The following is an 18,433-nucleotide window of genomic DNA, read 5'->3' as shown; positions in this document are numbered from 1 at the left end:
ATTGAAAATGAGAAAAATCGGTTCACATCGGGAAAAGTTATGAATAAAAATTTAAAACAACTCCGAAAAATATGCATATTTTGCACATTCTGATGTAATTTTCTAGAAAACTATGCAAGATAATTTCATGAAAGTCATCTTACGTTCTTTTTTCCCCACAAGATCTTGATTCCTGCTGAAAATTGCCAGAATCGGTCCATAATTTCATATACCTCCCATACAAAAGTACATATTCCCGGCAAATGAGTTTTTTGTTAATAACTTCCGTCAGAATGTTGATATCTTCACAAAATTTTACAAATTAAAATTATGTCAATGGAATTCATTCAAAGAAAAAATTTTCTGGATCGGTCCATAATTGCACATAGCTCCCATACAAGGTCCCCTCCCGAAAATCACTTAAACGCGCATAACTCATTACTAAATTAAGATATCCATATACAATTTGGAATAAGTATTGCTCATATGTACAGAAATATTACTGTGAAAGTTTTTTCCGATCGGTCCATAATTGGTCATAGCTCCCATACAAGGTCCCTTCCCGAAAATTACTTAAACGCGCATAACTCATTACTAAATTAAGATATCCATATAAAATTTGGTACAAGTATTGCTCACATATACAGAAATATTACTATGAAAGCTTTTTCGGATCGGTCCATACTTGGTCATAGCTCCCATACAATGTCCCCTCCCGAAAATCACTTAAACGCGCATAACTCATTGCTAAATTAAAATATCCATATAAAGTTTGACACAAGTATTGCTCATATACACAGAAATATTACTGTGAAATTGTTTTCCTATCGGTCCATAATTGATCAGAGCTCCCATGCAAGGACCCTTCCGGAAAATCATTTGAACGCGCATAATTCATTACTAAATAAAGATATCCATATCAAATTTGGTACAAGTATTGCTCACATATACAGAAATATTACTGTGAAATTTTTTCCGATCGGTCCATAATTGGTCATAGCTCTCATACAAGGTCCCCTCCAGAAATTACTTAAACGCACATAACTCATTACTTAATTAAGATATCCATATAAAATTTGGTACAAGTATTGCTCTTACATATAGAAATATTACTATGAAGTTTTTTCAGATTGGTCCATAATTGGTCATAGCTCCCATACAAGGTCCCCTTCCGAAAATCACTTAAACGCGCATAACTCATTACTAAATTAAGATATCCATAGAAAGTTTGGCACAAGTATTGCTTATATACAAAGATATATTATTGTGAAATTGTTTTCCTATCGGTCCATAATTGATCATAGCTCCCATACAAGGTCCCTTTCAGAAAAACACTTAAAGGCACAGAACTCATTACCAAATAGTGATACCCATAAAATATTTGGCATAAATACTATTTTTGTACACAGAAATGTTATTGCATAAATTTTTCACGATCGGTCCATCCGGTCATAGCTCCCATACAAGGTTCCGTTCCGAAAATTACTTAAACGCACATAACTCATTACCAAATATTGATATCCATATATTTAGCAAAAATATTGCTCTTATATACATAAATTACACTCTAAAATTGTTTTATGATCGGTCCATATTTGGTCATAGCTCTCATACTAGGTCCTCTCCAGTAAATCACTTAAATGCACAATATTCATTACCAAATAATGATATAGATACAGAATTTTGAAATTTTGTCTTTATATACATAATAGCTCGCATACAAGGTCCTTTCACGAAAATCTCTTCAACGCACATTACTCATTACCAAATAAAGCTATTGATGCAAAATTTGGCACAAATATTAGTTTGGCATACAAAAATTCTATTTCAAGATTTTTTCACGATCGGTCCATAACATGGGTGCGGTCGGTCCCATGCAAGGTTCCCTTCAGAAAATTACTTGAAGGGTATTTAAGATTCGTCTCAGCCGAATATAGCACTCTAACTTGTTTTAACTAATATTTCTCAGATTGATTTTATCGAATTTTTCTTATACATTATGTTTCCTCATATTTTAGTTAGAATTCTCAGTCAGATAAATGTTGCATAAAAAGTTTAATTTTTACTGATTTTTTAATAAGACAGGATAACAAAAAAAATTAAAGTCGAAAAGAAGGATTTCTACTCAAAATATTAATCAGGCATTAGAATTTTTTATCATATCAGGTTTTCGTGTCTTCTTTGCATTATCTTTATTAATGGATATTCAATTTTTATTTTTTCCGTATGCGTCAAAATTTAGAGGTTAAGAGGTTTTAATTCAGCATTATTCTTCAATAGTGTTTGTAAAATATTTGAATAAAAATTAGAATTTGAATGAAAATTAGAATTTTGAGGTGCTTGCACCTTTTTGGGAACCTAACAATCAACACAGGAAACAAAAATAATAATATAAAATTTGGGAATTTCTAAACCCACTTTTTACCAGTACCCCGTTTCTGTAACTTTGAGTAAGAATAAATAAACAAAATATGTATAGAAATTAAATGAAAATTGTTCGAAAAATTATCCCACTAAATTTGCCCAAAATACACAACGCAATGAAACCAACAGACATCCAAACATACGAAACTGAATGCACAAAACAATTGTCCAATTCACAACTGGTCTTTGTATTTTGTATCGTTTATTAAAATACAGAATTCCGATATCTGCATGTGTACAGCCAAATGTATTGTAGAAAGCCATGTTGTAATAAAGAAAGAAAAACATCTTCAATATTTATAAAAATACAATTAAATAGAAAAACTAAACTAATTATAGCACAAATATGAATTATTTTTCATTTGATTTCACTTTAAAGCACTTTTATAAATGTTTACTTTATGATATTATTCTTTTTCTGTTTTATCTTCTTTAAAATTGGGCATTCACATGAGAATGATAGTTTGACATTGAATACGTAATAAATAAACATATGAAAAACACGTAAAGTTATACGAGCTTTTTTAATTGAAATTACCAACAACATTTATACACAAGTGTAAACTAATACAAAAATACACACGATACGTAGATACACGAGGCTTGTGAATTGGACAAATATACACAAGGCAATGAAACATACAGCCATCCAAACATATGAAACGAAATACTCAATGAATAAGCAGTGTTGTTGCGTATATCAAAGCATGAAAAAATTGTCTTTTTTATGAAATTTTCAGAGGTTGTCTCGGATTTTATGGACCGATTTTAAATAGCGATCTTCTTGAAAGCATGTCTAACAGAATTATTTAAGATTCGGATGTCGCCGATATCTGGGGTCCTCTAAAAACTGAATTCAACAAACACACAGACGGACAGCCAGACAGACGGACGCTTAATCAACTCCGCTACCTATAAGGATCCAGAATATATATACTTTATGGGGTCGGAAAATTATATTATACAAATTACAAACGGAATGACAAACTTATATATACCCTTCTCACGAAGGTGAAGGGTATAAAAAATAAATTTGAAATATTTTAAATCAAGGCTTAATCATAGAATATTGCCGTAGAAGGCCAACTCTCCCGGAAAAAAACCTAACTCAGATGTCAAAAAACCTAACTCTATGTATGTGTTGGTAAATTGCTGTTTACTTTTTTTATTAGTATAAAATGAAAATCCACCCATAGCATTTTGTACGCATAGTTCTACAAAAATGTAGTGTTGGAAATAGTATGTTTTTTTAAGTTATATATATTTCTTTAATCTGGTTAACATTATATTTCATCAATTTCAAATATTTAGGACTTTTTTTAAATGTCCTTTGCTATTTTTCGATTTTTTTCTCTAATTGTTAAAATTTGTTAAATGGTACTAAATTTTTTCCCCTAATATGTAGATAAAATACAACCCTAAGAATACATTATAAAACACACACCACTGCAAATAAATTCACCAACTAACGTCAATAAATTATTCGTTATAAAAAAATTATTTGAAAATTTTTAAATATTAACAAATAAAAGAAACAATTGACCAATTATATAAAATTGTCACCATTTTAATTTAATTCAGCATATAAGATAATAAATTAGTATATCGTGGAAACAACTTCAAATGGGATCAATCTATAAATATTGTATTGACTCATGTTTATCATTGAAATTATGTCACCATTCTGTCCAAATTTTATAAAGAAAATTTATAACTGTTTTCCAATTGAATTACTTAAGAATATACATTTTATTCAATAGCGAATAATTTAAACTTAATTCTTAAAATTATTAACAAAATACAGTCCAAAGAATATTATTTTTATGTATTAAAAAAAGAACATATTAATTTTGTATTCATCTCCATAAAATTTAAATAAAAGCTGGACAACCAAGCAACTAAGCTACATCCATGTGGTATCCATCTTTTGAATGTAATAATCTCTTCTTAAGCGCAATATGTCTCTATTGTACCTGGTTCTTTATATTTGACATAATTTCACATTTAAAGAATTAAGAAATTCTAACAAAGCTGGTGCATAAAGGAACCTGACATCGTTTTCACTTAGAAGATTTAACAAAATTTCAAAAAAGTATTGGTGCATTATCCGAATTGCCCAATATGCTGCTGCAGATAGATCTCCAATTAATACCACAGCTTTTACTTTGATTTTAAGTTTACATTCATGGTTAAATACGGACATTAAGGCTTGTGTGTCCGATGTAGAGAGTGAACCGAAGGAAATTTACGCAGCTAAGGGCATATAGGGAGGTGACATTCTATGTCTATTTCTATGACATAAATGTTAAAAAAAAAATAATAAAAAATTCATACCATTTAGGAACTTTAAATATTATTAACTTTTGTCAATATAAGCAGTTCATAATATTTATGCTGAAACTTTTTTCTGTGAACAATCAATATAATAATGTTTAAAGCTTTATTGACAATTGAAATTTTGACGATTAAAAATAACCTGATTTAGAATATGTGGTTAGTGTATTTCTATATTTTGCTGAAAAAAATATGGTCACCGTTATATGAGGGTAGGTCTGATCCTCATAAAATTTAGTTGGGAGATTTATGTTCACCTGATCGCTATACTGGTATTTTTAAGACAGTTATGGTCGTTAAAGTCATTTTCTGTGTGGGACCTTCTATGGGAAGTAGGGTCAAATATACGTCAAAGATTGTCATAATTTACAGAATAGTTTTTGGGGACAATTCTAATTATGCAAAATTCCATGACACTTACTGCAGCAGTAATAATGCCCAATGTATGGGGGCTATGTGAAAACGTGGACCGATATTGCCCATTTTCAATATCAAACATTTCTGAATAATGTATAATATTTTGAAAAAAATTAATCTTCCTAGGTCCATTCTTCTAGTCTCTGTCGTGCCTTCAGCAGACAGACAGACAGACAGACGAAAAGATAGACGGATACATAATAAAACAATAATAAGGTAGAAACAGTAGAAAAGTATGTACGTTCTAAATTTTACATGCCTTGAATTGTCACAAAAAAGAAAATTAAAAAATATAAAAAAAAAACATAAAAAAATATTGAACATTTTTTTGGGAAGAAAATAAAATTCAATAATTTGAATAAAAAAGATCGCAAAACCAATAAAAATCAAAAACAGGCTACAGAAGTGTGGAATGCTGTTTGCGTTTGCCGTTTAAGAATCATTTCATGGTTTTTCATTTGATGATTTTGAAGTTTTTCTCTTTTTAGTTCTTTTTGGTTTGACTTAACAAGGCAGAGAATTGACAACTCTCCCTACTGATTCTACCTTTCTATGGTTGTATCATGGACGGATTTATTTAAATTGTCTTAGAATTTTGCAAGGATCCAGATTATAAATATACATATACTTTATGGGGTCTACGAGCAATGAGTTTCAAATGGAATGACAAAATCAATATAGCACCCATCGTTTTTCATGGTAGGTATATAAAAGTGTACAAAAAGCTTCGGTAAAAATTATCCTAGTATAGTATGATTTTCAAATTATTTAATAGTTTTTCCTCTAAAAAATTTTGATTTAACGGTCAAACCCCATATCACCGCACAGTGGTATAGGAAAAAAAAAGAGGGAAATAATTCGGTAACTTCTAAACGGTTAATCCGGTTAATGAAATTTGGTATGCACAAAGAGGAGGTGTTGTCGAGTTTAGGTTTTGAATTTGGACCTTATAGGCCAACCAGGGGTCCTCAAATTAGGACACCTCGGCTATGTTAAATTTTTAAAACGATCCTATTTCTTCATTTGAGTTCCGATTTAAAAAAAATTTCGTATATAGAATCTCCTCATCGAGCACTATAAAAAATGTCGCAGTAAATTATCTCTTATAGTTTAGGAGACATTCGCATTTGAAAATTAAAATTTTAAAATGCGAATGTCTCCTAAACTATAAGAGATAATTTACTGCGACATTTTTTATAGTGCTCGATGAGGAGATTCTATATACGAAATTTTTTTTAAATCGGAACTCAAATGAAGAAATAGGATCGTTTTAAAAATTTAACATAGCCGAGGTGTCCTAATTTGAGGACCCCTGGTTGGCCTATAAGGTCCAAATTCAAAACCTAAACTCGACAACACCTCCTCTTTGTGCATACCAAATTTCATTAACCGGATTAACCGTTTAGAAGTTACCGAATTATTTCCCTCTTTTTTTTTTTCCTATACCACTGTGCGGTGATATGGGGTTTGACCGTTAAATCAAAATTTTTTAGAGGAAAAACTATTAAATAATTTGAAAATCATACTATACTAGGATAATTTTTACCGAAGCTTTTTGTACACTTTTATATACCTACCATGAAAAACGATGGGTGCTATATTGATTTTGTCATTCCATTTGAAACTCATTGCTCGTAGACCCCATAAAGTATATGTATATTTATAATCTGGATCCTTGCAAAATTCTAAGACGATTTAAATAAATCCGTCCATGATACAACCATAGAAAGGTAGAATCAGTAGGGAGAGTTGTCAATTCTCTGCCTTGTTAAGTCAAACCAAAAAGAACTAAAAAGAGAAAAACTTCAAAATCATCAAATGAAAAACCATGAAATGATTCTTAAACGGCAAACGCAAACAGCATTCCACACTTCTGTAGCCTGTTTTTGATTTTTATTGGTTTTGCGATCTTTTTTATTCAAATTATTGAATTTTATTTTCTTCCCAAAAAAATGTTCAATATTTTTTTATGTTTTTTTTTTATATTTTTTAATTTTCTTTTTTGTGACAATTCAAGGCATGTAAAATTTAGAACGTACATACTTTTCTACTGTTTCTACCTTATTATTGTTTTATTATGTATCCGTCTATCTTTTCGTCTGTCTGTCTGTCTGTCTGTCTGCTGAAGGCACGACAGAGACTAGAAGAATGGACCTAGGAAGATTAATTTTTTTCAAAATATTATACATTATTCAGAAATGTTTGATATTGAAAATGGGCAATATCGGTCCACGTTTTCACATAGCCCCCATACATTGGGCATTATTACTGCTGCAGTAAGTGTCATGGAATTTTGCATAATTAGAATTGTCCCCAAAAACTATTCTGTAAATTATGACAATCTTTGACGTATATTTGACCCTACTTCCCATAGAAGGTCCCACACAGAAAATGACTTTAACGACCATAACTGTCTTAAAAATACCAGTATAGCGATCAGGTGAACATAAATCTCCCAACTAAATTTTATGAGGATCAGACCTACCCTCATATAACGGTGACCATATTTTTTTCAGCAAAATATAGAAATACACTAACCACATATTCTAAATCAGGTTATTTTTAATCGTCAAAATTTCAATTGTCAATAAAGCTTTAAACATTATTATATTGATTGTTCACAGAAAAAAGTTTCAGCATAAATATTATGAACTGCTTATATTGACAAAAGTTAATAATATTTAAAGTTCCTAAATGGTATGAATTTTTTATTATTTTTTTTTTAACATTTATGTCATAGAAATAGACATAGAATGTCACCTCCCTATATGCCCTTAGCTGCGTAAATTTCCTTCGGTTCACTCTCTACATCGGACACACAAGCCTTAATGTCCGTATTTAACCATGAATGTAAACTTAAAATCAAAGTAAAAGCTGTGGTATTAATTGGAGATCTATCTGCAGCAGCATATTGGGCAATTCGGATAATGCACCAATACTTTTTTGAAATTTTGTTAAATCTTCTAAGTGAAAACGATGTCAGGTTCCTTTATGCACCAGCTTTGTTAGAATTTCTTAATTCTTTAAATGTGAAATTATGTCAAATATAAAGAACCAGGTACAATAGAGACATATTGCGCTTAAGAAGAGATTATTACATTCAAAAGATGGATACCACATGGAAGTAGCTTAGTTGCTTGGTTGTCCAGCTTTTATTTAAATTTTATGGAGATGAATACAAAATTAATATGTTCTTTTTTTAATACATAAAAATAATATTCTTTGGACTGTATTTTGTTAATAATTTTAAGAATTAAGTTTAAATTATTCGCTATTGAATAAAATGTATATTCTTAAGTAATTCAATTGGAAAACAGTTATAAATTTTCTTTATAAAATTTGGACAGAATGGTGACATAATTTCAATGATAAACATGAGTCAATACAATATTTATAGATTGATCCCATTTGAAGTTGTTTCCACGATATACTAATTTATTATCTTATATGCTGAATTAAATTAAAATGGTGACAATTTTATATAATTGGTCAATTGTTTCTTTTATTTGTTAATATTTAAAAATTTTCAAATAATTTTTTTATAACGAATAATTTATTGACGTTAGTTGGTGAATTTATTTGCAGTGGTGTGTGTTTTATAATGTATTCTTAGGGTTGTATTTTATCTACATATTAGGGGAAAAAATTTAGTACCATTTAACAAATTTTAACAATTAGAGAAAAAAATCGAAAAATAGCAAAGGACATTTAAAAAAAGTCCTAAATATTTGAAATTGATGAAATATAATGTTAACCAGATTAAAGAAATATATATAACTTAAAAAAACATACTATTTCCAACACTACATTTTTGTAGAACTATGCGTACAAAATGCTATGGGTGGATTTTCATTTTATACTAATAAAAAAAGTAAACAGCAATTTACCAACACATACATAGAGTTAGGTTTTTTGACATCTGAGTTAGGTTTTTTTCCGGGAGAGTTGGCCTTCTACGGCAATATTCTATGATTAAGCCTTGATTTAAAATATTTCAGATTTATTTTTTATACCCTTCACCTTCGTGAGAAGGGTATATATAAGTTTGTCATTCCGTTTGTAATTTGTATAATATAATTTTCCGACCCCATAAAGTATATATATTCTGGATCCTTATAGGTAGCGGAGTTGATTAAGCGTCCGTCTGTCTGGCTGTCCGTCTGTGTGTTTGTTGAATTCAGTTTTTAGAGGACCCCAGATATCGGCGACATCCGAATCTTAAATAATTCTGTTAGACATGCTTTCAAGAAGATCGCTATTTAAAATCGGTCCATAAAATCCGAGACAACCTCAAACCCCATATCACCGCACAGTGGTATAGGAAAAAAAAAGAGGGAAATAATTCGGTAACTTCTAAACGGTTAATCCGGTTAATGAAATTTGGTATGCACAAAGAGGAGGTGTTGTCGAGTTTAGGTTTTGAATTTGGACCTTATAGGCCAACCAGGGGTCCTCAAATTAGGACACCTCGGCTATGTTAAATTTTTAAAACGATCCTATTTCTTCATTTGAGTTCCGATTTAAAAAAAAATTCGTATATAGAATCTCCTCATCGAGCACTATAAAAAATGTCGCAGTAAATTATCTCTTATAGTTTAGGAGACATTCGCATTTGAAAATTAAAATTTTAAAATTTTTACCGTCCTTACTTTAGTTTTTTGATAATAGCGGGTCCGATTTTTTTATTCGCTTAACAACAAGTTTATATATCAAGCAGTGAAAGAATTATGTAAAAATCATGACTGAGTCCAAAGTTATAGGCATTTTAATTTAAAAAATTAAAAAAAGGCGATTTTTTCCAATTTTTTTGCGAAAAAAGTATCTTTTTCTTTTTAAGTTATCTAAAAAGTTTCTAAGAAGATTTATATAGAATTTATACTTTTTGGAAAGCTGCCTTTACATAAAATACCATAAATGAAACAAAACCTAAAAATTTTTGATACCGAGGGGACCAGGTCCATCCAAAAAAACCCTATTTTTTATGGAAAATTCAATTTTGAGCAAAAATTCTCAAATCGCATAGTCGATATCAAATTATAGTGACCTGTTTTATATGACCCAATATGTTCTTAATCATTTTGTAACGGGTTTCGATAACCCCGCCCCTGGTGTGGATGTAATAGGCAAAAAACCAAAAAATCCCATTTTTGGGATTTTTTAAAACTTTTTGGGAATTCCGGGATTTCTAATAAGAAAATTCGAAATTTTTATTTAATTTTGGATTTTGAGTAAAAAAATCTACCTAACTGTAAAATTTCATCAAAAATTTCATATAAAATTTTTATTGCAATTTGAAAAATTTGTATCTTCGCAAAAACTGAATAAAAAACATTTTTTAATTTTTTTTAAAAAAAGTATTCCGCGAATTTTTTAATTTTCAAAAATTATATACAGTTTTGAAAAATAGACAAAATTACCTTTCCATGCTTCATTTATCGTATTTTATGTAAAGTCAGCTTTCCAAAAAGTATAAATTCTATATACATCTTCTTAGAAACTTTTTAGATAACTTAAAAAGAAAAAGATACTTTTTTCCCAAAAAAAAATGGCAAAAAATCGCCTTTTTTTAATTTTTTAAATTAAAATGCCTATAACTTTGGACTCAGTCATGATTTTTACATAATTCTTTCACTGCTTGATATATAAACTTGTTATTAAGCGAATAAAAAAAATGGCGAAAGTCGGGAATATTTGGACCCGCTATTATCAAAAAACTAAAGTAAAGACGGTAAAAATTTTAAAATTTTAATTTTCAAATGCGAATATCTAAACTATAAGAGATAATTTACTGCTTTACGACATTTTTTATAGTGCTCGATGAGGAGATTCTATATACGAAATTTTTTTTAAATCGGAACTCAAATGAAGAAATAGGATCGTTTTAAAAATTTAACATAGCCGAGGTGTCCTAATTTGAGGACCCCCCGCCGGGCCCCTGGTTGGCCTATAAGGTCCAAATTCAAAACCTAAACTCGACAACACCTCTTTGTGCATACCAAATTTCATTAAAATCGGATTAACCGTTTAGAAGTTACCGAATTATTTCCTATACCACTGTGCACCGTGCATAATGAAATTATTATACTACTTACATGACATATGTATGTAATGTCATCGTGAAATGCAACTAAAATATTTACATTTTCGAACAGATCGTACCTTTCATATCAGCATCTTCATCACTTCCCTCGGATTCACTTGCCTCGACAGCTGCCCTTTCATTATAGGAAAATGATCTTGACAAGACATATTCTTGTTCTTTTTTTATTTCTCGTTTTGCAATATGAAGAATATTTTCTGCATCTAGAATAATAAAAAAAAATTAATTATTCGTATTCTCCACTTGAAGGTATATTAAGAACTATATTATTTTTCAATTTATTCGAAACCAGGGATCCTAAATGATTATTATTAAATGAGAGAAATAAAAATTGATATTTTTGACCTGAACAAAAAAAACCTATTTTTTATTGAAAAACGAAAATATAAAACGATTTTAAAAATTACAAAAAATCATAAAGGTATACAATTTTGAAGGTTTATATCTTTGAGAGTTTATATCAGATTTCTTTTGATTTAAAACGCAATCCATTACTATGGCTGTGATTTTTCATTTTAATATAATTTTTATATTAAAATGTTTAAGATAGTGAATTTTTTTAAGAAATGCACTTTTTGAATGCATTTTTGAAATCTTTCTCCCTGTTAAAAAGTTTTAAAAGTGCATAAGTCTATTATCTGAATCTTTTTATGCAAATATAAACATTTTTTGTTGTGACGTGCACATCTATTTTTGTCGATTTTTGAAAATGTTTTATATAATGTTTTATATTTATTTTAAATTTTATTGATATTTTATGTATTTAACAGAATTTAAAACTGCTTAAAATACATTACTGATCAGAATTGGGATGCAAATATTTAAATTCGATTACAACTAATGTACACTTTCATAAAGGCGTCATGAAATAACACCCAAAACAAAAATGAAATAACTCCCTAAAAATTTGTTCAGAAAGCAAAAACAACGAAATTTGGGGATTTAATTCGTTTTTTGGGGCATTATTTCACATTTAAAATGGGGAGTTATTCATTATGAAATAATTCCTCAAAATTCAAAAATGAAATAAATCCCTAAAAATATTTTTGGGGCGTTATTTCATTATATTACTTTTGTCACACGAAATAAAAAATATATGTCAGATAGATGGCCTTCGGCCGGGTGCAAGGGTTTTATCCCCTGGGGTACATTGGACACCGTCTTCGCTAAGAATGCACTCTCCCTGTATCAAGAGTGTTCGGCTTTAGGCCGGCTATTTAGGAAATCTTTACTAAGCGAAGCCGGTGTTGGTAATATTATAGAGTGGTAAATCCTTGCGTCCGGACGTAGGCTATTTAGGAAATATTTATTAATCGAAGCCGTTGTTGGACATACCATAGAGTAAAAAAGCCTTGCGCTCGGCCGCAGGCCGGCTATTAAGGGAATCTTTATAAAGCAATTAAACTGAATTGTTTTAGGCTTTGAAGACCTGCGCTGCGAATTATGGCCCCAGGTAAAATGGCCCCAAAATATAAAACAAAAAATTGCCCCAATGTTGGGGTCAAAATTCATTATGAAGTATAACCCTAACATTTTTTAGGAAAAATCACCCCAAAATTAATGAAAAATCTCCCCAAGGTTGAAATGAAAAGTGGCCCCAAATATTGGGTTAATTTTTCGTAATGAACAATTACCCCAAAAACGTAAATGAAATTTCACCCCATTTAATTTTAATTCATAAAGTCATAAAGTCCAGTGTCATATTTTCTATGGGCGTTATGACTCACTAAATTGAGTCTAGTGTCCATGGACGCTATAACAATTTCAAAAGTGTCACAATGCATATGAGCAATGTAACATAAAGACCATGGATTTCAAAGAGTCCATTTATCAAAAGAAGGCTTAATTTAGCGAAGCCGGTATTCGAAATACCCCAGAGTTTAAAATCCCTGTGCCCGGCCGAAGGCCGGCTATCCAGAACACTTTTTAAATGGAAACCAAAATGCAACATACACCAAATTTAGGATAAATTCCTTTGGGGGTAAGAGTGTCCCTTTCTTAAATTCTTTACAAATTTTCAAATACAGTTCTGTTTTAAAAGTGATACAATGTCAATGGACATTATAACACTTTTAAAAATTGTCATAACGTCCATGGACACTATGAAACTTTTTGGTGTGTCATAACGTCAATGGACATTATGACACCCCACCTCAAATATATGCTAATATATTTATAAAATTTCATATTTAATAATTTTTGTTGTATTTTCATAAAATGTTTGTTAATTTTGAACATTTTATGAAAATACAACAAATATTATTACATAAATTATTTTTTATAAAATCGCGCGATTTAATAAAAAAATATTTTATGTAATAATATTTGTAGTATTTTATTTATAAAATATCGCGCGATAATCTTCTGATTTTTTATAAAATATTAATAAATAGTAATAATGAAAGATCACCCCAAAAAATCAGTTTTGGAAAAATTTTGTATTAAGAAAAATATCAATAACGTCGTCAATTTCTAACGTATTGCGTTTTTCTCATGACTATACATGGGTTTCTAATCAATTAATAAATAGTACGCGTCCTATATAAAATACTTTTAAAAATCATCTCCAAACTTGTACAACGATGCAAAAGTTAAATAAAAAATATGTTTGCTGATGAAATTCACTCATATCTCTCCATGCTACTTAAACGTTGCACAGTGGGGCAGAATGGAAATTTTTTGGAAATAAATCTGGCATTTCTAAACGGCTGATCCGATCGGGATAAAATTTGGCGTGAGCGTAGCCAAAGAGTATTCGAGTTTAAATTTTGAAGATGAACCCTGCAGATGCCCCAGGGACGGCGCTGTGGCGGCTCAAAGTAGGGTACCTACGACATGTAAAATTTTTAAACTCGTGCCATTTTTTTGTTTTTCACCCAAATACAAAGATTTTTATATTTTGTGAAAGCGCTCGATGAGATCTTGAAAAAACATGCATACTACTTATCTCTTATAATATCCGAGTTATAGGCATTTAAAAATTTAGTGATACAAAATTTACCATACCTTGGTCCGCCTTTTTTTGAATACCGGGCGTAATTTTGGACCAAATGGACTCAATTTTTTCTTGTTAGTTAGACAACAAAATTTCCAATAATATACAAAAAATTTCAGATCAATATCGTTTACAGATCCAAAAATATACGTTTTTTAATTTAAAAATTCAAAAAATTTTAGATTTTTGGCGTTTTTTTGCCAAAAATGTGTCTTAACTCTTTTATTAATAAAATAAAATTTTTATTAAGAACATATAACAATTTTATAGTTTTCTAAAAGGTACCTTTACGCAGAACGCTTTGGCGTAAAAAACTTGTCCTATTTTTTTAAAAATGTTGCCACTGCGTCCTTCCGAATATGACCTATTTTTTATCAAAACTTCAACTTTGGGCGACATGTTCTAAAATCCCAAAGCTGGGATCAGAAAACTGAAAGCAGTTTTGGAAACCTCAATATGTTTTCTATTTACTCCAAAAGTATTTTCCCAGCCCTGAAAGAAATGTGGACCCTATGGGCAATAAAGTAAAAAATCCCATTTTTGGGATTTTCATTCCTATTTTTGGGAATTGCGGGATGCCCTTTGACCTTTTCAATTTTTTTTTGCATATTCTTATTTGAAATGACAAATTTAACAAGCGTTGAAAATTTCATTGAGTTTTGTTCATAAATAAAGATTTTGTCATATATTACATATTTGTTTAATTTCTAAAACTATGATTTATATCAAAATTTTAATAGGATCGCAGATAGCTACAACAATTTAGTCCATATTTATCGCTTAATATCATTTTTTAGTTAGATATGGAAATTCTCGACCCTTTACAAAAAATTTCAAGCCAATATCTCAATTACATTCAAAAATATGTTCATTTAAACCTGTGTCCTTTAATTTCATCTTTTTCATATTTTAGTATTAAGTATGACAGAACATACATTTGGTGTTGAATAAAATATTTGGACAATTTTTAAAAATTATTTAGTTAATTATTTTATTATAATATTGTATATAAAATAAAAAAAATTATAATTTTATTATGAGCCACGCACAACAACACCTAAATCACCCCACACAAATTACCTTTCCCGCCCACCGAAATATAAAACACAATTTAATACAATATCATCAGTTAGTATAATAGCTTTTTTATTTGAACTGTTTATCTTAAACATAATACAATTAATTCTTACAACCTACTTATATAGTTAATTCCTAACACTACTTATTTTCTATAAAATAATCTGTCATATCGGTATACATATCCAGAAGGTAATATAAGTCCTTTAAATCTTCCTTGTTATAGAGTGATAGAGTTTCATAACAAATCCATCTTTTTCGCATAGTTGAAAGAACAGGATCAGAAGATAGAAGTAAACTATTAAAAATATCTTCATTCTGTGATTGCCTGGAGCATTTTCTTGAGCTGAATAGTTGAACATGCTTAAAATCTCGATTCCTCGCTTCCTGGGCTTCTTCTGTTAACTCTCCAAGTGGAAGAATATTCGATTCAATTATTATTTGACCATGACACAATACTTTGTGTACTGTTGGTGTTAGTTCCCTCCATGATACAGAGATACAAGTAATTTAGAAATTTCAGATGTGTATTCCCCAAATCGATTTTCATTAATTTTATGTTTACTATTCAGTGCCATTAAAATAGTTTTAACTCTTCGAAGCAACTCCTTGTCGATTCCAGTTATTTTTGAAGTAATTTCAAAATCACGAAAAAACCTTCTCGCCGTATTACCGTCATTTGTACTACCGCAACTTGAAAGTGGTTTGTCGATGTTTAATCCCATCTGAACTTTAAATTCTTCTTGGATTCTGCTTTTTTCCGCAGCTCTCAGTTCATTCAATTCTTCATTATTTTTTGTTGATTTAGTAGGATAGTTTGTTTTTTTTTTCCTGGATCGCCTTGTATGATGGTAATATATTGTGTCCTTTTTCATGCAGAGCTTTCCTTAATATTTGGTACTTATTTCGACTGAGACCCAGTTCCAACATAAGCGCTATTGCTTCCTCTTCAGTAAAATTTGATTATGATGTTGGAGTTGGTATACTTTCCACAATTCGCTTAAGTCGTTTTGGTGATGCATTAGGAAGAATAGTTGCAATATGTACGACATCCATATGTTGGTTTTCCTTTTTCAGCATTTCGTTAAATGTATCAGCAATTTCCTCATTTGAGATTGAAAAAAGTTTTTGTGTGACCCTCTTTTTTTTACCTTGAACATAAGTCTTCGTATGACTTGCAAGGCGCTCCTATTGATGTGTTGTAAGTTGAGATTTCCGTAGTAGTTTCCATCCAACTACAAAATTTTAATTGAAATTTCTTTTGATTTCCATCCACAGACTTACTTTTTACATCAAAAAGTTTTAAAAAGTTTTCAATTTTTGATATGCCTGTTTTGTCTACTCTTCTACTATATGTAGTTTTTATATAATTTGAAATGTCTTCAATTCTTTCTGGCCCTTTTGAAGATATACTCCATAAAACGGAACACAACTCTTCGTACTTTAATGTAATCTTCATTGTAGATTTATTAAATATGGTACTTAAAATCTGAGAAGTTTACTTATATACCAATTCTTGTCATTTCCGATACAGGTATTCCAAAGTAAAAAATTACGAATTGTCTACCTATTAACATTTAGGACTATGTATATTACTATAACCTGTAATTCAGTCATTGATATTTCTTATTAGTGAATGAATCGAAATTATCATTACCTGTATATTTTTACCTACATGATCATAAACGAAACAGAACGAAATGATCTGTCGAAAAAAATTTAGGTAAAAAATAGTTATAAATTTTTGAAAATTTAAGCATAATAGGACCTTTCAATTATAAGGATAAGCAAACAAATAGAAAATAGGTAAATATAAGATTTAAATATGTGCTGTCATACTTAATACTAAAATATGAAAAAGATGAAATTAAAGGACACAGGTTTAAATGAACATATTTTTGAATGTAATTGAGATATTGGCTTGAAATTTTTTGTAAAGGGTCGAGAATTTCCATATCTAACTAAAAAATGATATTAAGGGATAAATATTGACTAAATTGTTGTAGCTATCTGCGATCCTATTAAAATTTTGATATAAATCATAGTTTTAGAAATTAAACAAATATGTAATATATGACAAAATCTTTATTTATGAACAAAACTCAATGAAATTTTCAACGCTTGTTAAATTTGTCATTTCAAATAAGAGTATGCAAAAAAAATTGAAAAGGTCAAAGGGCATCCCGCAATTCCCAAAAATAGGAATGAAAATCCCAAAAATGGGATTTTTTACTTTTTTGCCCATAGGGTCCACATTTCTTTCAGGGCTGGGAAAATACTTTTGGAGTAAATAGAAAACATATTGAGGTTTCCAAAACTGCTTTCAGTTTTCTGATCCCAGCTTTGGGATTTTAGAACATGTCGCCCAAAGTTGAAGTTTTGATAAAAAATAGGTCATATTCGGAAGGACGCAGTGGCAACATTTTTAAAAAAATAGGACAAGTTTTTTACGCCAAAGCGTTCTGCGTAAAGATACCTTTTAGAAAACTATAAAATTGTTATATGTTCTTAATAAAAATTTTATTTTATTAATAAAAGAGTTAAGACACATTTTTGGCAAAAAAACGGCAAAAATCTAAAATTTTTTGAATTTTTAAATTAAAAAACGTATATTTTTGGATCTGTAAACGATATTGATCTGAAATTTTTTGTATATTATTGGAAATTTTGTTGTCTAACTAACAAGAAAAAATTGAGTCCATTTGGTCCAAAATTACGCCCGGTATTCAAAAAAGGCGGACCAAGGTATGGTGAATTTTGTATCACTAAATTTTTAAATGCCTATAACTCGGATATTATAAGAGATAAGTAGTATGTCCAAGCATTTCAAGATCTCGTCGAGCGCTTTCAGAAAATATAAAAATCTTTGTATTTGGGTGAAAAACAAAAAAATGGCACGAGTTTAAAAATTTTACATGTCGAAGGTACCCTACTTTGAGCCGCCACAGCGCCGTCCCTGGGGCATCTGCAGGGTTCATCTTCAAAACTTAAACTCGAATACTCCTTGGCTACGCTCACGCCAAATTTTATCCCGATCGGATCAGCCGTTTAGAAATGCCAGATTTATTTCCAAAAAATTTCCATTCTGCCCCACTGTGCGTTGTATA

General features: G+C 29.9%; 1 protein-coding gene across 1 annotated transcript in view; it reads right to left on the bottom strand.

The window, feature by feature from the left end:
• LOC119612225 (kinesin-like protein KIF21A) overlaps positions 1-18,433 on the bottom strand; it is a gene marked incomplete at its 5' end in the record, with an annotated part of 102,792 nt that overhangs the window by 11,101 nt on the left and 73,258 nt on the right. The window contains one exon of the mRNA XM_037967980.1: positions 11,314-11,457. Within this exon, the coding sequence (XP_037823908.1) occupies positions 11,314-11,457 (144 nt within the window). The remainder of the gene's footprint in view (positions 1-11,313; positions 11,458-18,433) is intronic.

Source organism: Lucilia sericata, unplaced genomic scaffold, assembly GCF_015586225.1.
Source record: "Lucilia sericata isolate MDLA Ls3-8-SP2 unplaced genomic scaffold, ASM1558622v1 Contig001633F_arrow, whole genome shotgun sequence".
NCBI lineage: Eukaryota > Metazoa > Arthropoda > Insecta > Diptera > Calliphoridae > Lucilia > Lucilia sericata.
This window is presented reverse-complemented; position numbering and strand designations above follow the sequence as displayed.